The sequence below is a fragment of the Gymnoscopelus microlampas genome (genome assembly GCF_963454915.1).
Source record: "Gymnoscopelus microlampas genome assembly, chromosome: 20".
NCBI lineage: Eukaryota > Metazoa > Chordata > Actinopteri > Myctophiformes > Myctophidae > Gymnoscopelus > Gymnoscopelus microlampas.
This window is the reverse complement of record NC_139957.1, coordinates 40,715,770-40,733,830: the sequence shown is the minus strand read 5'-3', so window position 1 is coordinate 40,733,830 and position 18,061 is coordinate 40,715,770. Positions and strand designations below refer to the sequence as shown.

Sequence of the window (18,061 nt, the reverse complement as noted above, 5' to 3'; positions counted from 1 at the left end):
CTTATTTCAAAAACAAACAGTACTGGGTTTGGTGATTTATATTGTCTGAATCAACTTTATTTGCGTTAGTAGTTTGTGCTAAAAGAGTGACTTTGAGAGCTGTTTCGGCAATGTAATTCAATGAGCATATTTTGAATTATCAATGGAGCAATTATTTTAGATTTCTTGCCCACCTTTGGAGATGCATCATGGAAAGGTAACTACACAACCCAAACGTCTACCAAAGTGGTCTTGCCCTTTAAGCACTGTTAACCGCCCCAGTATCCGTATTGTGGGGATAGCTTTAGCAGAAAATAGCCGATTGACAAGCTTATTATCTGGCACAGTAGTTGTGAATTATTAGCAAACTGGACTGGTCTCTACAGTGGGTACACCACTGGTCAGCGCTCGGCGCTCGTAAAGACAGTGATGTCACTGAAATGCAACAACTTGTCTGTCTGCCGTCTACCCTTCTTCTTCTTCTTCTATCGTGTTTTATGGCAGTTTGCAACCAATTAAGGAGCATTACCGCCACCAGCTGGACTGGAGTATAAAACTATAAATTATACACTGCAGACTAAATTAAAAGAGTCCATTCAAATTGTTCTCCATTATGTATTGTCCACCCAATGTGATCCCGACCCATTCCCATTATAGTCCATCCTATTCCCCAGACACATTGGCCTGAGTTGGAACAAGTCCTTCCCTCAAGATATTATCAAGATCCTCTCCACTTATATCTTCAATCTTCAGGAATCTCCTGGCCGCTTCCAATATCAACTTGATTCTTTCTGATTTCCCCTTCATCTCTACTGCACAATTCACTACCATAGCGATAAACGCCAAAAACTGTTTGCTATCCATGCAAATTGTTTGCTCCTCTCGCTTTGTTTTTTTCCCTCCTTTCATGTTTTTCCACCGCCCTTTCATTTTCTCCCTCCATTCTCTTTACTGCGTCTGCATAAGTTATCCCCTTATCTACTCTGATCTTGTGCACACTTTCTTCCCTTTTTCTCTTAGGGCACTGTGTTGACCCTGCGTAATGATTCCCTGTGCAGTGCATACACGTTGGTTCACTTGTCTCTGTTGTACATGACTCATTGCATTTCTCCTCTCCACACTTCACACATTTCCTGACACCTCTACAGACTGCCGCAGCATGTCCATATTCCTGGCAGCAGAAACATCTAAGAGGACCCCTCTCAAATGGCCTGACTTTATATGTCACATATCCAACATAGATCCTTTCTAGTAGTTCTCCACTAAATGTGATGCACGCTGACTGACTATCCTCTTTTTTCCCCTCTCTGAATCGTTGCAGTCTCTTAACTTTCTTTATTATATCCAGGTCGGTAAATTGGCCCAAATCCATTGATAGTGGCACCCCACTTATCACGCCCATCCCGTTTGCTTTATGCCCAAGCTCAAAACACTCCACTCTGCTACCATCAAATTTCGTGATGTCCATTGCTTTTATCATTTGCCTCTCTGTTTTGCACTCAATCACTACGATACCACTTCTAGCTACTCTAACCAGATTCACTTCTCCCAATTTCCTTCCAACAAACATTGCAACTTTATGCCGATCCTTGAATATCCCATCCGCTTTGTTAACTGCTCTCATTCCTACTGCATATCTTTCCTCCAAGTCCAACTGACTTTCATCATCACTTGATGAATTAGTTTCAGTCCTCCTATTCCTTTTCTTTTTATTTTCGATTCCCCTTGAATCCTCCTCTGTTTAGTTCTGTTTGCATCTTGCTTTCCAAGCCAAGATCCATGTCGATCGAGACGCCGCTGCCTGCTCCTGCCGTCTACCCTCTGCTGTGTTAACATTATGGGTAACTCGTTAAAGTGGCAAATTAAATGTGAAACACATCAACTATTAAGAAAACAAGAAGATATGTTGACACAGACACTCCATACATTTGGAAACATATTTTTATTTAAATCAATATCGTCTCCAGTTAATGTAGGAATATTATAAACGTAGGCTATACTCTCATGTCCTCTCATAGGGAATGCATTGAGAGCTGCAGTTCATCGTTCTAACGGACCCCGAGTAGCGGCGCAAATCCAAAAGTGGGCGTGAATTTTGTTGTTTTTGTTTTAAACAAGCCCAAATGAGCAACCACACTTTAGAAACAAGCCCCAAAAAATAGAGCCAGCTCTCTTGGCATTGCTTGTTTGTTTACCTTCCAGCTCGGTGCGCGAAACGTTACAATATTTACAATTAACTTTACAGAGAAAAAAAAGCCCAAAGTCGCTTATAGTAAGCCGACATGGCAACGCTGGGAACTAGCCATGGTGTACTTCCGGAGTTATGTTTATTTTTGTTTCAAAGATACAAAAATAAAACAAATATCGTGAATAAATAAAAACACACTAATCAATTATTTGATCAATATTTTATATATATATAAATTATATAATATCATTATGCAATATTATACTAATAATTAATTTTATATATAAAAAAAAAAAAAACTCGGAACTGGCCGCATTGTACTTCCGGGGTTGTGTTTACTTCACAGTGTGGTTTTTAAAGGTGGACTGATAAACCCCAACAACAATAAATGATCGTATTGATCATAATTGATCGTTTCGGTTGAACACTGAAGGGATATTTGAACACTTGGACATGGTGTGACACCATGCACAGATCGATTTATAATTAAATAATATTGATAGATACATTTGAATCCATTCAGTCAACACGCTCCGAGTCCTCCTTAATAAACACCACGTTCTCCCTGTGTGGACAACAATCCAAAACGACACACTTCACTGATTCCATGTCAAATTAATATTATTGATATTAACATTATTGAAAACAATGAACTTGTCGGACGCCAAAACAGAGATCCAGCAGCTGCTATCCAGGGTGGATCCTACAGATCTGCCCAGACTCATGGACTGGATGAAAAACTCAGGTTGGTTAATCCATATCAACCCTAAGTATTCCCTTATCCTATGGGGGCGAATGGCCTTAGATCTAGCTGTAGAATACAACTCTCGTAGACGTATTTATGATTCTGACGTTTTCAATCTACGAGAGTTGTAGGGTTCACGCCCCATGGACACAGGGACTTTCAGCACTATACCCCGTAGACACTCCAAACATGTACACATTGAAAATAAAGGTGCTTACCCCCACGCCCCAAATGTTAACTCTCGCTACGGGGTAGTAGTTTAATGTAATAATACATATCTTTCAATAAAGAAGTGTTTTAATGCCGGCTGTGGCCCAACGCCATTTTTCACCCTCGTTTACTTCCTGTTCACATTTAGTGTAATTTCGGGTTTCACCAGATGCGCCAAATGGACCCTTATGGGTCTGTAACTCTGAGAGTGTACAAATGGAACCAAATGGACCCCGAGAGAGTTACATTGACATAGATTTTACAATATAAATTGCGGTCCAAGTGATAGAAATGCCATTAAATGGAGGTCAGTAGCTCTAATGCATGTCATTTAAAAATTAACATTGTTGAGAATCACTGCTAGAGCCGTAAAAAAATCTTCTCTTGGACGTCCCTGGCATATCTTTTGAAATGGGGGTCCGCGGGCTAATAAGTGTCAATTTGGGGGTCCTTGACATGAAAAAGTTTGAGAACCACTGCACTAGCCAACACACAAGAGGGGGTTGGGGTGAAACAACAGGTTGGGAATTGATTGCGTCATTTGCGTTAAACAATCACCTGTGCGTCCAGTCTCAATGCTAGTAAACAAATAATACGTGAAACTAATAGTGGAAGATGGAGGAAAATAACTGCATTTCACAGCTGTGTTTAATGATTTAACGTTGAGAAACTTTCTGTGAACCTCAACCTATACTTATCTGTGTGAAACCAAATTAATCAACAACTTTACTAAAGTGGTTCAGGCTAAATAAATTGTCATCATGGTCTTAAATTAAATCCCACACTTTTAGTTGACCAGAGTCCCCCAGAATTGGCACAAGTTGTTAAAATTGTTAAAAAAATACACTAATTGCAACGGTTTCACTACATTTCTTAAATGTAATGTTATATTCTTAATTTCTTCAAAAGGTCATTCATAACATAATATTCTTGCTATGGTTTTCTCTTGCAGTTTTCTAAGCAGAATGTTGTAGTTGGGTAAGAGGGGGGGGGGGATTCACAAATCAGGGAAGTACTGATGAAGCCCAAACCGTTTGAGAACCATGATGTAGACTCTACACTGTAGAGGGAAATATTAGAAGATCTAGTATATAGAATAAGTTGAAAAAGAGCTGAGGAAGGCCCTGGGCTGATCAACGTCTGTGTTTGATCTGGGGTTTTTCAATAAATAAAGATCCTTAAAGGACCAAATTAGTGCTGCTGATCTTTTTTAAGATAAGGATCTAGTATAGAGCCATGGGGGTTTAAGGTTCAAGTGGTTAATGCAATGACAATATCAATATATTCATAATCAATACAGTGCATTGTAAAAATCAGTTGCATTTTGTGTGACTGTGTGTGTGTGTGTGTGTGTGTGTGTGTGTGTGTGTGTGTGTGTGTGTGTGTGTGTGTGTGTGTGTGTGTGTGTGTGTGTGTGTGTGTTCCAGATGAGTTGGATGACGTTCTTGTTGACAACCGGACAGTGATTCTTCAGAGCATCTCGGAGGACCTGAGGGTGTCTCTGCCCCTGGACGCCATGCTGCCCTGCGAAACCACAGCCATACAGCGAGTAAGACCAACCAGGCAGTATAGTGCTGCTGTGTCTGTCGTAGGGCGTATTATTGTTCGTTCGTATACCGTTTGCCTGCATAGTTTTCGTTGCTCTGGGTGGAATGCTGTTTTTGACATCCAGCATTCCACACATTTTTGTCCTGATTAATACATGCTATTTGTAGGACAGTGGTTCTCAAACCTTTTCATGTCAAGGACCCCCAAAAAGATAGTATTTGACTGCCACTTTGAGAACCATTGTTGTAGCCAGGGGCTATATACGGGTGAGGTGTATCCTCTTTGTTCATTCATTGATGATGTTTTTTTGTGATGTTTGTAATTATAAATTCTTCCTGTACCTCACAGTACTTACTCTGTATTTGCAACTTAACTGCTGTGCTGCCTCTGGCACCTGAATTTCCCCCGAAAGGATTAATAAAGGTCTATCCTCAATACTGTTAGCTCTCAAATTAATAACATAGGGGTGCAACAGTCAATCCAATGAATCAATGTAAAACATATTATATATAAAAAAAAGATAAGTCAATCAAGCGATTGTTTTTGTACAAAGGATTACTTGGATCACCTGGATTAAGTGTTGCGTGGCTATATCTGTGTACACAGACTCGGCAGCAGTCTCATCCTACGGTGCACGTGGACTCCTTCCTGTACGATGAAGAGTTGGTAGACAGACTGTGTGAGGAGAGGAAGATGAGCAGAAACTACTGTCTGACCTGTGGTTCACATGCCACTGCCCCTCTGGGTACGTACTGTATACGGCTGCACTTCTATCCCGCTCGATTCAATACAACTTTACTGTCCACGTGATATGGCATTTTTTATTTGGTATTGAGGTGTTTTTTGATGAATTGATTGTTTGTTTATACATTGTGATGATCCACTGTCATTGTATATTGTACTGAGTTTCTTGATGTGTATGAACTGATTGTATACAGACTGATTGTGATGAGATCTTTTTTCTTTCAAGATTTTTTTGGGGGGCTTTTTATGCCTTTAGAGAGAGATAGGGAAAGTAGGCCGACAGGAAATGGGGAGAGAGATAGGGGGGTGACACGCAGCAATTAAGGTCGTCGGGAACGGGAGTTGAACCTGCGACACGCTGTCAGGCTGGCATTGCAGCCTAGGGTGCCTGGACTGCCACGCTCATCATAATTGATTACATTTATTAAAGTTGGATTAATTGCATGTTTTTCTGTCTGCAGAGTTCATCTCTCACTCCTTTTCCATCCCAGAGCTGCGGTTCCTCTTCCAGAACGTTCTACCTGACCTGACCGGGAAACTACTGGTTGATGTTGGATCTAGACTTGGAGCTGTTCTCTATGGGGTGAATAGAATAGAATAGAATAACAACAGAAAGGCGTGTGTGTGTTTATGTTTCAGTTGTGTCTGTATGAATCAGCTGTTAATGTTTCAGTGGTATATCTATCTGTATGTTTCAATTGAATATAGAGAAGGGCCTATCTCCGGCCAGGATGCGTTTCTTGAACGCCCCTCATTTTGTTTCTTTGTCTTTTTTTAACCTTTATTTATACAGGAAATCCCATTGAGATCAGAAATATCTTTTACAAGGGAGCCCTGTTCGGGACAAGCTGCAGGACAAATTGCAAACATACACAACATAAAACATCACATATTAACAAAAAATAATGTAATTCTTTTTTTCAAGTCAAAGTGAAAGTGCAAACAGTCATAAGGCAGGAGAAATGCATTTCACACCATTTAGGTAGGGAAGCAAGTGCACCATACAATGGTGTCTGCCATCAGGTCGAACAGTAAACTTTTAAAAGACGGACCTAAGCGTGATCAAGTCCTTTAGCTTCAGATCAGTCTGCAAGTGATTCCAGGCTGCAGGAGCAGCACATATGAAGGCTTGTTATCAAGTTCAGTTTGAGCTTTAAGACGAGTAAGTAGCAGGGACTCCCAGAAGCGCTCCTATGGCAATGCTTTCTCTGTTTTAACTCGGGCACAGCCAAGTTACGACGACTCGTCTTCCTTGCATGTTTGCAATATGCCTAAACCTAACCTTAACCATAACCTTAAAATTAAGGAGTCACGTGTTTGGCGTAACTTGGCTGCGCAAGGAAAAACGTATAATGTAACTTTGCTGTACCAGGAACAAACTAAAAAAGCACCTTCCCATTGGAGAGGGTGTTCCCGAAGTGCCTCCACACTGCAGATAGACCATATTGGGTATATCTGTGTTTCAGTATTATTTGTGTTTCAGTGGTACTGGTAAGTTATATGTGTGTTCAGTGGTATATATATTGTATATGTTTTCAGGGATACTTGCACAGTAGTGCGCTGCGCCTGGTGGGGGTGGAGTTGAATGAAGAGTTTGTCAGACTGCAAAACATGGTTGTGGAGAAATACGGCCTCTCTGACAGAATACAGGTAAGACTCCTACTCACCTCTCATCTCCAATAAATTCTACTGTACTAGATAAGTACAGTACTATTTTGTGTAGTATTGATTGGTTGATTGAGTATTTTATTAACAAGTTAAAAACGAGTAAAAAAACAAAGAATGGATGACACAAAAAAAAACTAAACAAATGGCTGACACAAAAAAAGCCCAAAGGCAATGTTTCCACTGTGGTCCATTAAACATTCAACACTCAAGCAAACAACAGCTTGGTAGGTGTCACATTATCAGTGGTGGAAAGTCACTAAAGTACATTTAGTCAGAAACTTGTACTTTACTTCAGTGAAGTTATGTTGTGTAGGTGGTCCATGCAGACGTGTCTTGTCGGCTCGATCTGGTCCAGGAGTCAGACGTTCTCATCATGAACAACGTGTTTCAATTCTTCATGGAACCAAGAGATCAAATACTGTAAGACACGCACGCATGCACTCACACACACACACACACACACACACACACACACACACACACACACACACACACACACACACACACACACACACACGCGCATGCACACACACGTACGTATGTACGCAGGCACACACACACACACACACACACACACACACACACACACACACACACACACACACACACACACACCACACACCACACACAGAGAGATGACAGCATCAGTAGACTATACACAATACATGTATTTCACTAAATACTGACTCAAAAGATGTATGTGTTGTTTTAAATCTCTTGTTGCTGCCACTCACATCTCAACCATTTAATCACTGAAAAAAATAAAGAAAAAAGAGTAACTAAATTTGTATAGTGAAACATTTTATATGTATAGCAGAGACTGAGAGACAGGCAGGTTGGGGAAAGAAATGCACGCGTGTTAACCGTGTTTGCATGTGAATGTTCGTGCCTGCACAGCTCCATTTGAATGTGTGGTCTTTTCCACTGAACCCTACAAATAGCCTGTACTAATCAGGACAAAAAATACACAAAGTCCCAGTGTCAGAAACAGCATTCCACGCAGGAGCAACCACAACTATGCAGGCAAACAGTATACGAACGAACAATATACACCCTGTGACAGACACAGCACTACTGACTGACTGCTGGTTGGTCTTACTCGCTGTATGGCTGTGGGTTCGCAGGGCAGACACCCTCAGGTCCTCCGAGATGCTCTGAACGTTTACCATTCATAGTTAAATTCCATTGTTGTATCTTGGCTGTGAAGTTGGATGCTTTGCTAATCAGTCCTGTTTTTTTGTGTCATACTACATCATACTAAAGGTGCGATGGAACGCATGTTCAATTGATTGATGGTTTCTTTGTTTGACCTAATTATGTTTGATGGGCACGGCAGAATGTTTCAACCAGACACAAGTATGACACCATTGCATGTGTTTACAGTTCAAATTAGCTGCTGAACCAGTCAAACAAAGCTATGGGTAAATTAACTGGAAAAAGAAATGGGTATGCCACCTTCTGAAAACATGGGACTACAGTTATGCACAGAGCCGATTCGGGAGTGTTGGCACTTGGCAGGCACGTTTGTTTTTCTGGATGGGAGGGCAAAACGACCATTTTGGTCCCACCAGAAGAATTGTTTGCACTTGTACAAATGCTCCCAGTTATATTTTCGAACCCTGGCAGTAACGTTGCATACACACACACACACACACACACACACACACACACACACACACACACACACACACACACACACACACGCACGCACATGCACATGCACACACACACACTCACATTAACAGACATTGTTTCCTACGTAACAGAGCGTGGCAGAGCATTAGGAATAATTTCTGTAAGAAAGGAGCTCTACTGGTGACTGTCCCCAGCCTGGAACATACACTGTCTGAACTACAGGTACACACACACACACACACACACACACACACACACACACACACACACACACACACACACACACACACACACACACACACACACACACACACACACACACACACACACACACACACACACACACACACATCATTATCCCTGCTTCTGCTCGTGCTCACTGAATTAAATACATTTATTTTTGGTAAATGTAGACTGATATGTTTGATCTTTATGTTTGACAATATCACTATTTAACAATTTAATATAAATACTAATTATGTTAACCACATTAGCCCTAGCCTCGGAAACCCATGCCTTTTTTTTGGGGTTACAAAAGAAAAAATGTCTGGGGTAACGGTGGTTTCGGAGTGGGAGTGAAACTTTTAGCAGACGCTCTTATCCAGAGCGATTGACACCAAGCAAGGTAAACACATACATCAAATGCAGAGTGATTTGTCTCTCTATTGACGTGTTTCACATGTTTTACCGCCATGGCGCAACGTGCCAATAACGTGTTTGACGTGTTTTTGAAAAAAGCAAAAAACAAGATATCATCATTTGAAGATTTGCTGCTCCATTCACTTCTTGTATAACTTATTACTGAAAAAGGCTGTATCTCGGCTCCTGAGAACTTTTTTTTAATATGTATTTTTCAATGTTATTATGTTATTTTCAAAAGGCAGACAATTAATGTCAACAAGGTCCAATGACCTCGTTGACATTTGTGAAACCACACAGTGCAACCCTCAGTGATTAGCACCCATCAGGGGATCGATTATACTGGAGATAAATATTCTGTGACTACTTGAAAAAGGTATAAGAACATTTTAAAATTGCTGGCACAGTTCACAATTCTTTTTTTATTTAATTGGCACTGAATGCGTTAATGCTACTGTGTGTGTGTGTGTGTGTGTGTGTGTGTCTGTCTGTCTGTCTGTCTGTCTGTCTGTCTGTCTGTCTGTCTGTCTGTCTGTCTGTCTGTCTGTCTGTCTGTCTGTCTGTCTCTCCCTCCCTCCCTCCCTCCCTCCCTCCCTCCAGGGAGCAGGGATAGATGCAGGCCCCTGGCTAGAGGAACTCCCACTGGATTATGATGTTTACCTGGGAACAGACACAGACAGAGACGCACTGAGAGACATCCACCTCTACAGAGTCTTATAACAGACAGACAGAGTGACAGACATTCACCTCTACAGAGTCTATAAAGCACAGGTTTTCAAAGTGGGGGCCACGGCCAGAGGTTGCCAGGAGGGCCAATTGGAATGGAAATAAATAAATACATTTATTTTTTTAATTGGGGGGTGATGGGACTTCTGGGTACACGTGTCTCGAACCAAGGAAGCCTTAAATGTAAAGACAAAGTGCGACATAAGCAGTAAGGGCCGAGGACTTTTCAGGTTTGATATGAAGCCATAAAACCCATGAGAATGTACCGTATGTGTGCTGTGTGTAGAGCTGCTGAATGACACATCTTTGTTACTTTGTTTTGTTTTTCTTTTCTATGGCACCTTTGTTAAATGTATCAAAATACTGTATGTACTGTAATATTTCATAAATCCGTCCAATTAAAACCATTTTTGAACAAATTGGTGGATTGTGGGGGGAAATCCTTGAAATTAAGTAATGACTGGTAAGGGCTTATACTCTTCTATATACACTGTTGGACACAGTGTCACGCACAGAAAATTGCAGATCATCAGACACTGCTATTTTCTGTGCACGACACCGGCACGCAATTACGTATAAATCCGACTTAAAGGGATATTTCACTTTCAAACATGTTTGGGGTCCTTTTAACGTCTACTCTGGCTTTTGTGAGCACCCCAGACAGTTTTTAAGTTGCTTGATGAATGAAAAAAGTAATTGAAAAAACACTCAATGCCCCCTCACGCATTAGAAGGAATTTCAAAAGATTTTTAATATACATTTTGAAAAACTTGAAATGGGACATTCTGCATAATGAGAATTTTTACTTTTGGTACTTATATAGTATATTTTGATGCCAGTACTTTTGTACATCTGTAAATTCTGAATACCAGACTTTTACTTGTAACAGAGAATTTCTACATTGCGTATTGATACTTTTACTTAAGTAAAGAATGTGAGTACTTCTTCCACCACTCTTCAGAAGAATAGCAGTCTACCATCCTGTGTCAGTGTGGACTGTGTGAAGTGGTCTGCCTCAAAATGTGCCTCCTTAGAGTTGACTAGGCCAACTTTGTTCATTTGAGATGAATTTACACAAACAATAGGTTAGGGTACAACTGTACATCTATCTACCCCGAAACATATCCTGTACAGTTGTTGATTGTAGCATATTAGATAAGTCTTACATGAAATGCTATGTTATTGAGTATGCTGTAGGATGACGTCATATCTAGTTCAAGTTCAGGCAATTACTGCACATTAAGGTAGCCCCCCCAACACACACACACACACACACACACACACACACACACACACACACAAACACACTCTCAAAAGGGGTGTTTTTAACGAAACAAATAATTTCTGAGACCCATTGGCAGTAAATGAATGGATGACAGGTTTACAGGCCAATAATGATAGCAATCCAGAGTTAAGCCCCACCCAATTATAAACTTCCTACCCCATCGACGCGCTGCGTTCCTGTAAATCCTTTTAAAACCGTAAACTATGTTTGAATCCTCAACAGAACGTTATTATTATGTTTTTTATTTTATTTTTTTACTACCCATGTAGAATGTGAATGACCAGGAGGATTAATGGCGTTCCAAGTCAATAACTATTTACTATTATTTACATTTCATTCATGACATATATTTTAGGAATCAATCACAAATCAATCACAAAGGTAACTTTGGAGGTCTGGTGTGCAAGACAATATAACAATGTTTTCCCTCCTTCCTCAAAACGGTGAAAGGCAAGCCCATTTGTTAAAGGTTTATAATCTCTATTTACTACCACTTCCATAGTTACATTTGTTGTGACTTGCAGCAGCAACGCAAGTGAATAATATTTTACTTTTTCCATTTATGTTCCATTTATTATATTTCCGAGTTTACGAGATGTGCGTGAACGCCACATCAGTGAAGTAGAGCGGATCTAACTTGTCGTCAACACCGCGCCAATCAGCCCGCTATCTACCCGTCAACACCACACACACTACGGCCGGAACTGGGCTCATTTAGCCTCCAAAATAAAAAGGTATCCTGTCAGTCTTCTATAAAGGTATTTTTGTCTGACTACAACCATGGATGGTTTATAGACCGGGTCAATGGGGCCATGCAGTGCCCTGGGGCCCAGCCTTGACTAGTACTACCAGGGGCCCTTGTAATGACAATTTACAAAAATGTATTATTATATAGTTTAACGCTCAAATACATCGGCCCCGGCCCGCAGTACAACACCCCTCGTATGGCCGTAACAGGGCGACCGGACATCCTATTGGGCCCTTTTCAACTGTAAACCCTGTAAATGTGTCTCTACGGGTGCTTTCTTGACACACAAATTACTTAGAATCAGAATACAGTGTTTGCGTGCCCACTTGAACACCCTGGGTAGGGTAACCGACCGGAAGACTCGCCCCCAAAACACGCTCGCCATCATTGTTTTGGCGGACCGCTGTGGACCAGCGGTTCTTGTATTCTTGTATTTGTTTTACTGAGGTTAAGGTTAGGAATAAGATTAGGGTTAAACATTGTTTTACTGAGGTTAAGTTTAGGAATAAGATTAGGTTTAGGTATAGTTTTACTGAGGTTAGGTATGGGACTAATGTTAGGTTTAGGCAGTTTTATTGAGATTACACTGTGAGTCACAGTGTAATCTCAATACCTCCAGGTATTCCAGTCACTGACTGGAATACCTGGAGGCGACCGTTCCAGGGTCGCCGGATTTGACCTGGGGCGAACGTAGCCTCGCGTAGCCAGACTAATCGCAGAGGGCATATATATATATATTTTTGCACTGGCAGATTTGTCTGGTCCCAGGCTAGGGCAAACATAAAAAAAATGGCTGGGTTTCCGAGGCTAGGGCAAACATGATTTAGGGCGAGTGTTTCATGTATTCCTAAATAGCAGGGCCCTAAAGATAATTGTCCCAGGGGCCCCTGTGAGGCTGAATAAACTATGCACACAAAAAAATTCAAGTTTCAAGTTTTTCAAGTTTTTTTGTCCCCTTTTAAAAGTGGACTGTACGTTATTTATTTCATCTTGTCAGAAAGAAATATACAAGCCAATTCAACTCATTGACTGATTTTGGAATGATTATGATTAATATTGTTGGCGTTCGTCAACGTGAGTTTTATTTTGAAGCGTACGGGCGGAAGTGTTGATTTGTCTTTCCACAATGTGACTGACAGTGGAAGTGATCCAAGAGAAAGAAGAAGAAGAAGCTACGACCCGGCGGCTACAGTTTAGAATTGTAACAAAACGCGGATTATCGCTGCTTCTTCGTTACATAACTGGGTAAAGACCGTTTGAAAGTCGTCGATCAGCTTCTCCGTTGTTTAACTAGTTGATTTAAAATCCACGCCGTTCATTTTAAAGTCTCTGAAACAGACCTTTTTTCTGACTCATGTCAAACGGACTTGAGAGTCAGTGAGAGAGGAGCACGTTTCCATGCGTGGATCAGATTAGACTAGTTCAGGTCCAAAGACAAAAGAAACCTAACAATCTGTTTGTCTTTTAAAACTTTGGATCTGTTTTGGGGTTTTCATTTCACCACCCCGATTTATGATTAACATTTTGTTGTGTTTAATACACAAGGGCGATGAATTAGTGTTATTATTATTATTATTATTGATCGATCTCTCGTCATCTACAACTTTTGATCGAGGCAGAATATGAAGGTTTTATGACTTTGTTTTCCCTCCTGTTCTTGAAGGACTCGTTTTATAGAGAGAAGACTTGAACCCGGACAAGAAAGAAAGGAATAAATAAATAAATAAAGGAATACAGAGAGAGATGCCTCTTCTACACAGAAAACCCTTCGTCAGACAGAAACCTCCAGCTGACCTCAGACCAGATGAAGAGGTCTTCCTCTGTAAGATAACCCACGAGATCTTCAGAACATACGAGTGAGTTTTAATTGATTTAATGCAGTTCATTATCACTCGATTAACAATTAACCTAACTAAACTGAGAGACGGTAACAATTGTAACCAAATTGTCCCGGGAAATCTGGTTACATATTATGCACCCTCTCACAGAGTTAGAGAATATAGGCTATATACATTCACACAGGATTTCACTGTATTTATTGGATAGTTTTATTTTTATTTTTTATGTTTCCATTAAACAACAAGATGTTGGATCTAAAAAGGACTTTAGAATGATGTAGAAGTGACGAATATGTTAATGAAATGATGTTAACTTGACTGACAGCTACAGAGCTTTGGAGATGCTGGTACTGCATGACACACATTAAAATAGAAACAAAAACTGGTATGAAATAATGTATAATGTAGTTTATATCAATAATGAAATTTACGTTATTTGTGGACTGAATGAACCACGGCATGAACTTTTTAAAAACAACTCTTGTTTATATAAATCTAGTAGTAAGTATATTATACTTAAATTTACATCCAAAAAGACGTCATTTCAACCGAAAAGTGTCGATGCTTAACGCATTTCGGTTGAAATTACGTCGTTTTTGTCGTGGGACACGAACGAACATACGAAGCGATGCAGTACAAGTTAAGAAGAGTTTAGCTTAGAGAGCTAACTAAGTTAGCAGCCCAGGCTAACGTTATTATAATGTATACAGTGTCTGTACTACTCTTAGTAAGTTAGCGGCCGGTTGAGCTAGCTAGTTGAGTGCGTGTTTTAAGTTACTAAACTAAGTTAAGGGTCATGTATGTGGTAAAGAAACGAGCATTATATGACGTTATGTCACGAATGAGGTCAGTTTTAAGGTTAGCTTTGAGCTAAAGTTAAGCCGTTTGTTGTTGTCGAGGTTAGCCACTTGCGAGCTAGCGGCTGGCAACGCTACTGAAACAGCTGTTACGCCGAACTAGGTGACCCATTGAATTCCGTGACCCAACCGCTCAGTGTCGTGCGGTTTTCTGGCTTTTAAACAGTGGTCGAAAAACAAAGTACTCAAATGTTTTACTTTTTATCAAAATCTACAAAGTAACTAAAGTTTTAAAATAATTTTAGTCTTGGAAAAAGTACAATATTTGCCTCCGAGATTGTGGAGTAAAAGTACTGAAAACTGGAAATACTCCAGACGTTACAGTCAAGTAAAAATACAAAATTGTACTTAAGTACAGTACTTGAGTAAATGTACGTAGTTACTTTCCACCACTGCTTGAACGTAATGTGAGCGTTGTTTGTTTAAAGTTTTAGCCAGGTTTTAGCTGATGGGTCATAATGTGATGGATGGATGTTGTAGAAAACTGACCACTGAAATTCGGTAGGTCGCCAGTTTGGGTGTAACATGCCGGTTAGCTTCAGCGAAGCGGTAAAGTCCGATGTGTGTATACTTTACTTGCGTGCCGGTGTCGCGCAGCGGAAATAGCCGATCTACAAGCGCACAGCGGCCTCGCAGCACGGCGGTTGTGAGCTTGTAGATTGGCTATTAACGGATCATAAAACAAATAATTCTGTTTTTGTACTTTTTGTATTTAAAACGTTACAGTCACGTCGTCTATGTTCTAGATATATGTATTTTTTGTTTAAATTATATAAGCTATAATTATAGACCAATTATTTGTTTACTAACATTGAGCCTGGACGCACAGGTGATTTTTTCACGCAATCAATTCCCAACCTGTTTCGGGGTGCACTGGTTTCAGCACACCCCAACCCCCTCTTGTGTGTGTTGGCTAGTGAGACGCGTCCTAACGAGACCTGATATAATGGGTTTCGTTGCGCGCATACTGGCTGCGTGCAGCCAGTGTGACGTCGTCTGTTAAGGGGTCTATAGATAAAACTATAATAAACAAAAAACTAAAATAAACTATAGTGAGTGTGCGAGGTCCTGACGTCACTGCCGCTAGAGGGCGCTATCCCCCTGGGTCGTGGGCTCATGGTGTTATTTTTTTGTGTTGAAATTCCCATGGGAGAATCTTAGATCACCTCCATATATAAACTGTTAAAAAAATATACACACCACCCTGGCGATTTTACTCATATGAATATGAAGCATTGACTGAAGGTGGAAATGTACAAATTGACCCAAAGAGTAACACAATAAACGCTAGAAACTAGTCAAACGACCCAAAGACTTGGGTCGTTTCCCATGAACGTGGCTGCTGTAGGGACAGTGATTTCAGAACCAGAAGTGTGGTTTTTAAGACTTTTAAAGCCGAATTAATTCAAATTTCTCCTTAAACAGGCTGTATCAAATATGATAATGTAATAATATGAATGAAAATCATAACAATGCAAACTGATGTTTATTTTTGGAACACAGTTCTTATGTGACGTGATCTAAGATTCCCCCATGGTGATTTCAACACAAAAAATAACGCCACAACCCAGGGGGATAGCGCCATCTGTCTAGCGGCAGTGACGTCAGACTTCGGTGCTCTATGGCTGAGGTTTTAAAGTGAGTGAGGGTCTCGTCTCGCTCTCTGTTGAAGCTGAAACGTGGTGGCATGGCCAGACTAATGTCACTGCGAGGGCAATTTCTTTTTTGCAATGGCAGATTGGCCTGGAACCAGTTGTTGTCAGTGTTTCAAAATATAAGGGTCACAAACTGTTAAAATATCGAATATCGTTGCTAGTGGCCGTAAAGAATAAAGATTGATGGCCCTGATAGCGTATTGACATTGTGATATGAGACTAGATATCATCTGGATATGTTTATATCGAATGTCATCATGATATGGCTTAGCCCGTTATAACCGGGAAAGCATCTGTGACATTTTAGATGTATTTATTTATTTATTTATATATATATATATATATATATATATATATATATATATATATATATATAGATAGATAGATAGATAGATAGATAGATAGATAGATAGCAACATAAGTGGTTCTCAAAAATAGCAGATATACAAGCTCGCAGCCACTTCGTGCCACGCTGCGAGCTTGCACATCTGCTATTTCTGAACATTTTGGAAAATCTTAAGTGTTTGAGCATTAAGATCAAAACTGTATCCATAACTCTATGCTTTAATATATGGGGGGGGGGGGGGCTCATACTGTATGTTACAGTACTCATGACTTACTTGACTTAAATCCTTTTGCTCTTTGGGGAGCATAGGTCATTATGAACTTCTTCCAGCTGGTCGGTGTTGGGTGATCTTTTCTGCTTCCTTCCAAGATGTGCTTTTTCCCCTGAGTTCAAGGTGTGCCCAATCCAGTCCCCGTTACTCACATGAGACCAGTTCTCATCACGGTGGCAGCAACGTCTACACTTCAGGACTCTAAACTAGTTGGATGTTGTGTGTTCTCTCCCTGCAGTGAGTTCTTTGAGAGGACCATTCTGTGTAACAGTCTGGTATGGAGCTGTTCTCTGACCGGGAGGCCCGGGCTGACCTACCTGGAGGCCGTGGACAGCGAGAGGCGGGCCAGGCAGAACCTCCAGAGTTTCCCCTCGGCGCTGGTCCTCCCCCTGCTCCACCTGGCGTCACTGACGCAACGGTGCCGCCTCAGCGAGCTCTGCGAGGATGTGTACGACTTCGCGCGCCAGAGATTCTTCCCCGGGGAGACTGTGGATGTCGCAGGACGCAATGGAGCCAGGTAGAGATGGAGAGAGTGTGTGTGTGTATATGTAAGAAATAAAGAGGCTGCGCATCAACAATGGGTTTTCTCTGTGGAGTTCTAGACCCAAAATCCAGTAACTGTACATATCAAAAACGGGAATTTAAAAAATCCCCAAAAGGTAGCACATCCCAAACGAGGAGAAAAAATCTCCTCCAAAGGTGAGGAGATTGTTGACAAAAGGTTACACTATATGGAAAGGGTGTGGATGTTCCAAAAGTGACACGGAACAGTACCCTACCCGCTCTGCAAAACATGCCGCATTTGAACGCAGCACGGATTTTACGCTGTGTGCAGTGATCGGTATAATGACACTCGCCAAAAGAGGAAATCACAGGGAATAGGTAACTAACTATATTCATTAGTTAATGGATGTACTTTTTATATATTGGGGAAAATGTAAGCTACTGTCTGACCATAAATGCAGCCATGGCTAAATTG

General features: G+C 40.8%; 2 protein-coding genes across 5 annotated transcripts in view; both read left to right on the top strand.

The window, feature by feature from the left end:
* The first annotated feature begins 2,552 nt into the window (after positions 1-2,552).
* On the top strand, positions 2,553-10,472 carry LOC311036667 (uncharacterized protein). Of its 3 annotated transcripts, none has more exons than XM_084045509.1 (8): positions 2,553-2,912; positions 4,550-4,671; positions 5,277-5,415; positions 5,906-5,997; positions 6,954-7,064; positions 7,396-7,502; positions 8,849-8,939; positions 9,957-10,472. In XM_084045509.1, the coding sequence occupies exons 1-8, from the start codon at positions 2,816-2,818 to the stop codon at positions 10,074-10,076; spliced, it is 879 nt and encodes a 292-aa protein (XP_083901635.1). In that variant the 5' UTR covers positions 2,553-2,815; the 3' UTR covers positions 10,077-10,472. The 3 variants fall into 3 exon arrangements, with proteins under 3 accessions (XP_083901635.1, XP_083901634.1, XP_083901636.1); XM_084045508.1 differs by having other exon boundaries at positions 5,876-5,997; XM_084045510.1 differs by having other exon boundaries at positions 5,876-5,997; positions 9,964-10,094.
* A 2,785-nt stretch (positions 10,473-13,257) lies between these two features.
* baz1a (bromodomain adjacent to zinc finger domain, 1A) overlaps positions 13,258-18,061 on the top strand; it is a 35,908-nt gene continuing 31,104 nt past the window's right edge. For both annotated transcript variants that reach the window (XM_084045085.1, XM_084045084.1), the window contains exons 1-3: positions 13,258-13,360; positions 13,779-13,971; positions 17,321-17,599. In XM_084045085.1, the coding sequence (XP_083901211.1) occupies positions 13,859-13,971; positions 17,321-17,599 (392 nt within the window). In that variant the 5' untranslated portion in view covers positions 13,258-13,360; positions 13,779-13,858. The remainder of the gene's footprint in view (positions 13,361-13,778; positions 13,972-17,320; positions 17,600-18,061) is intronic.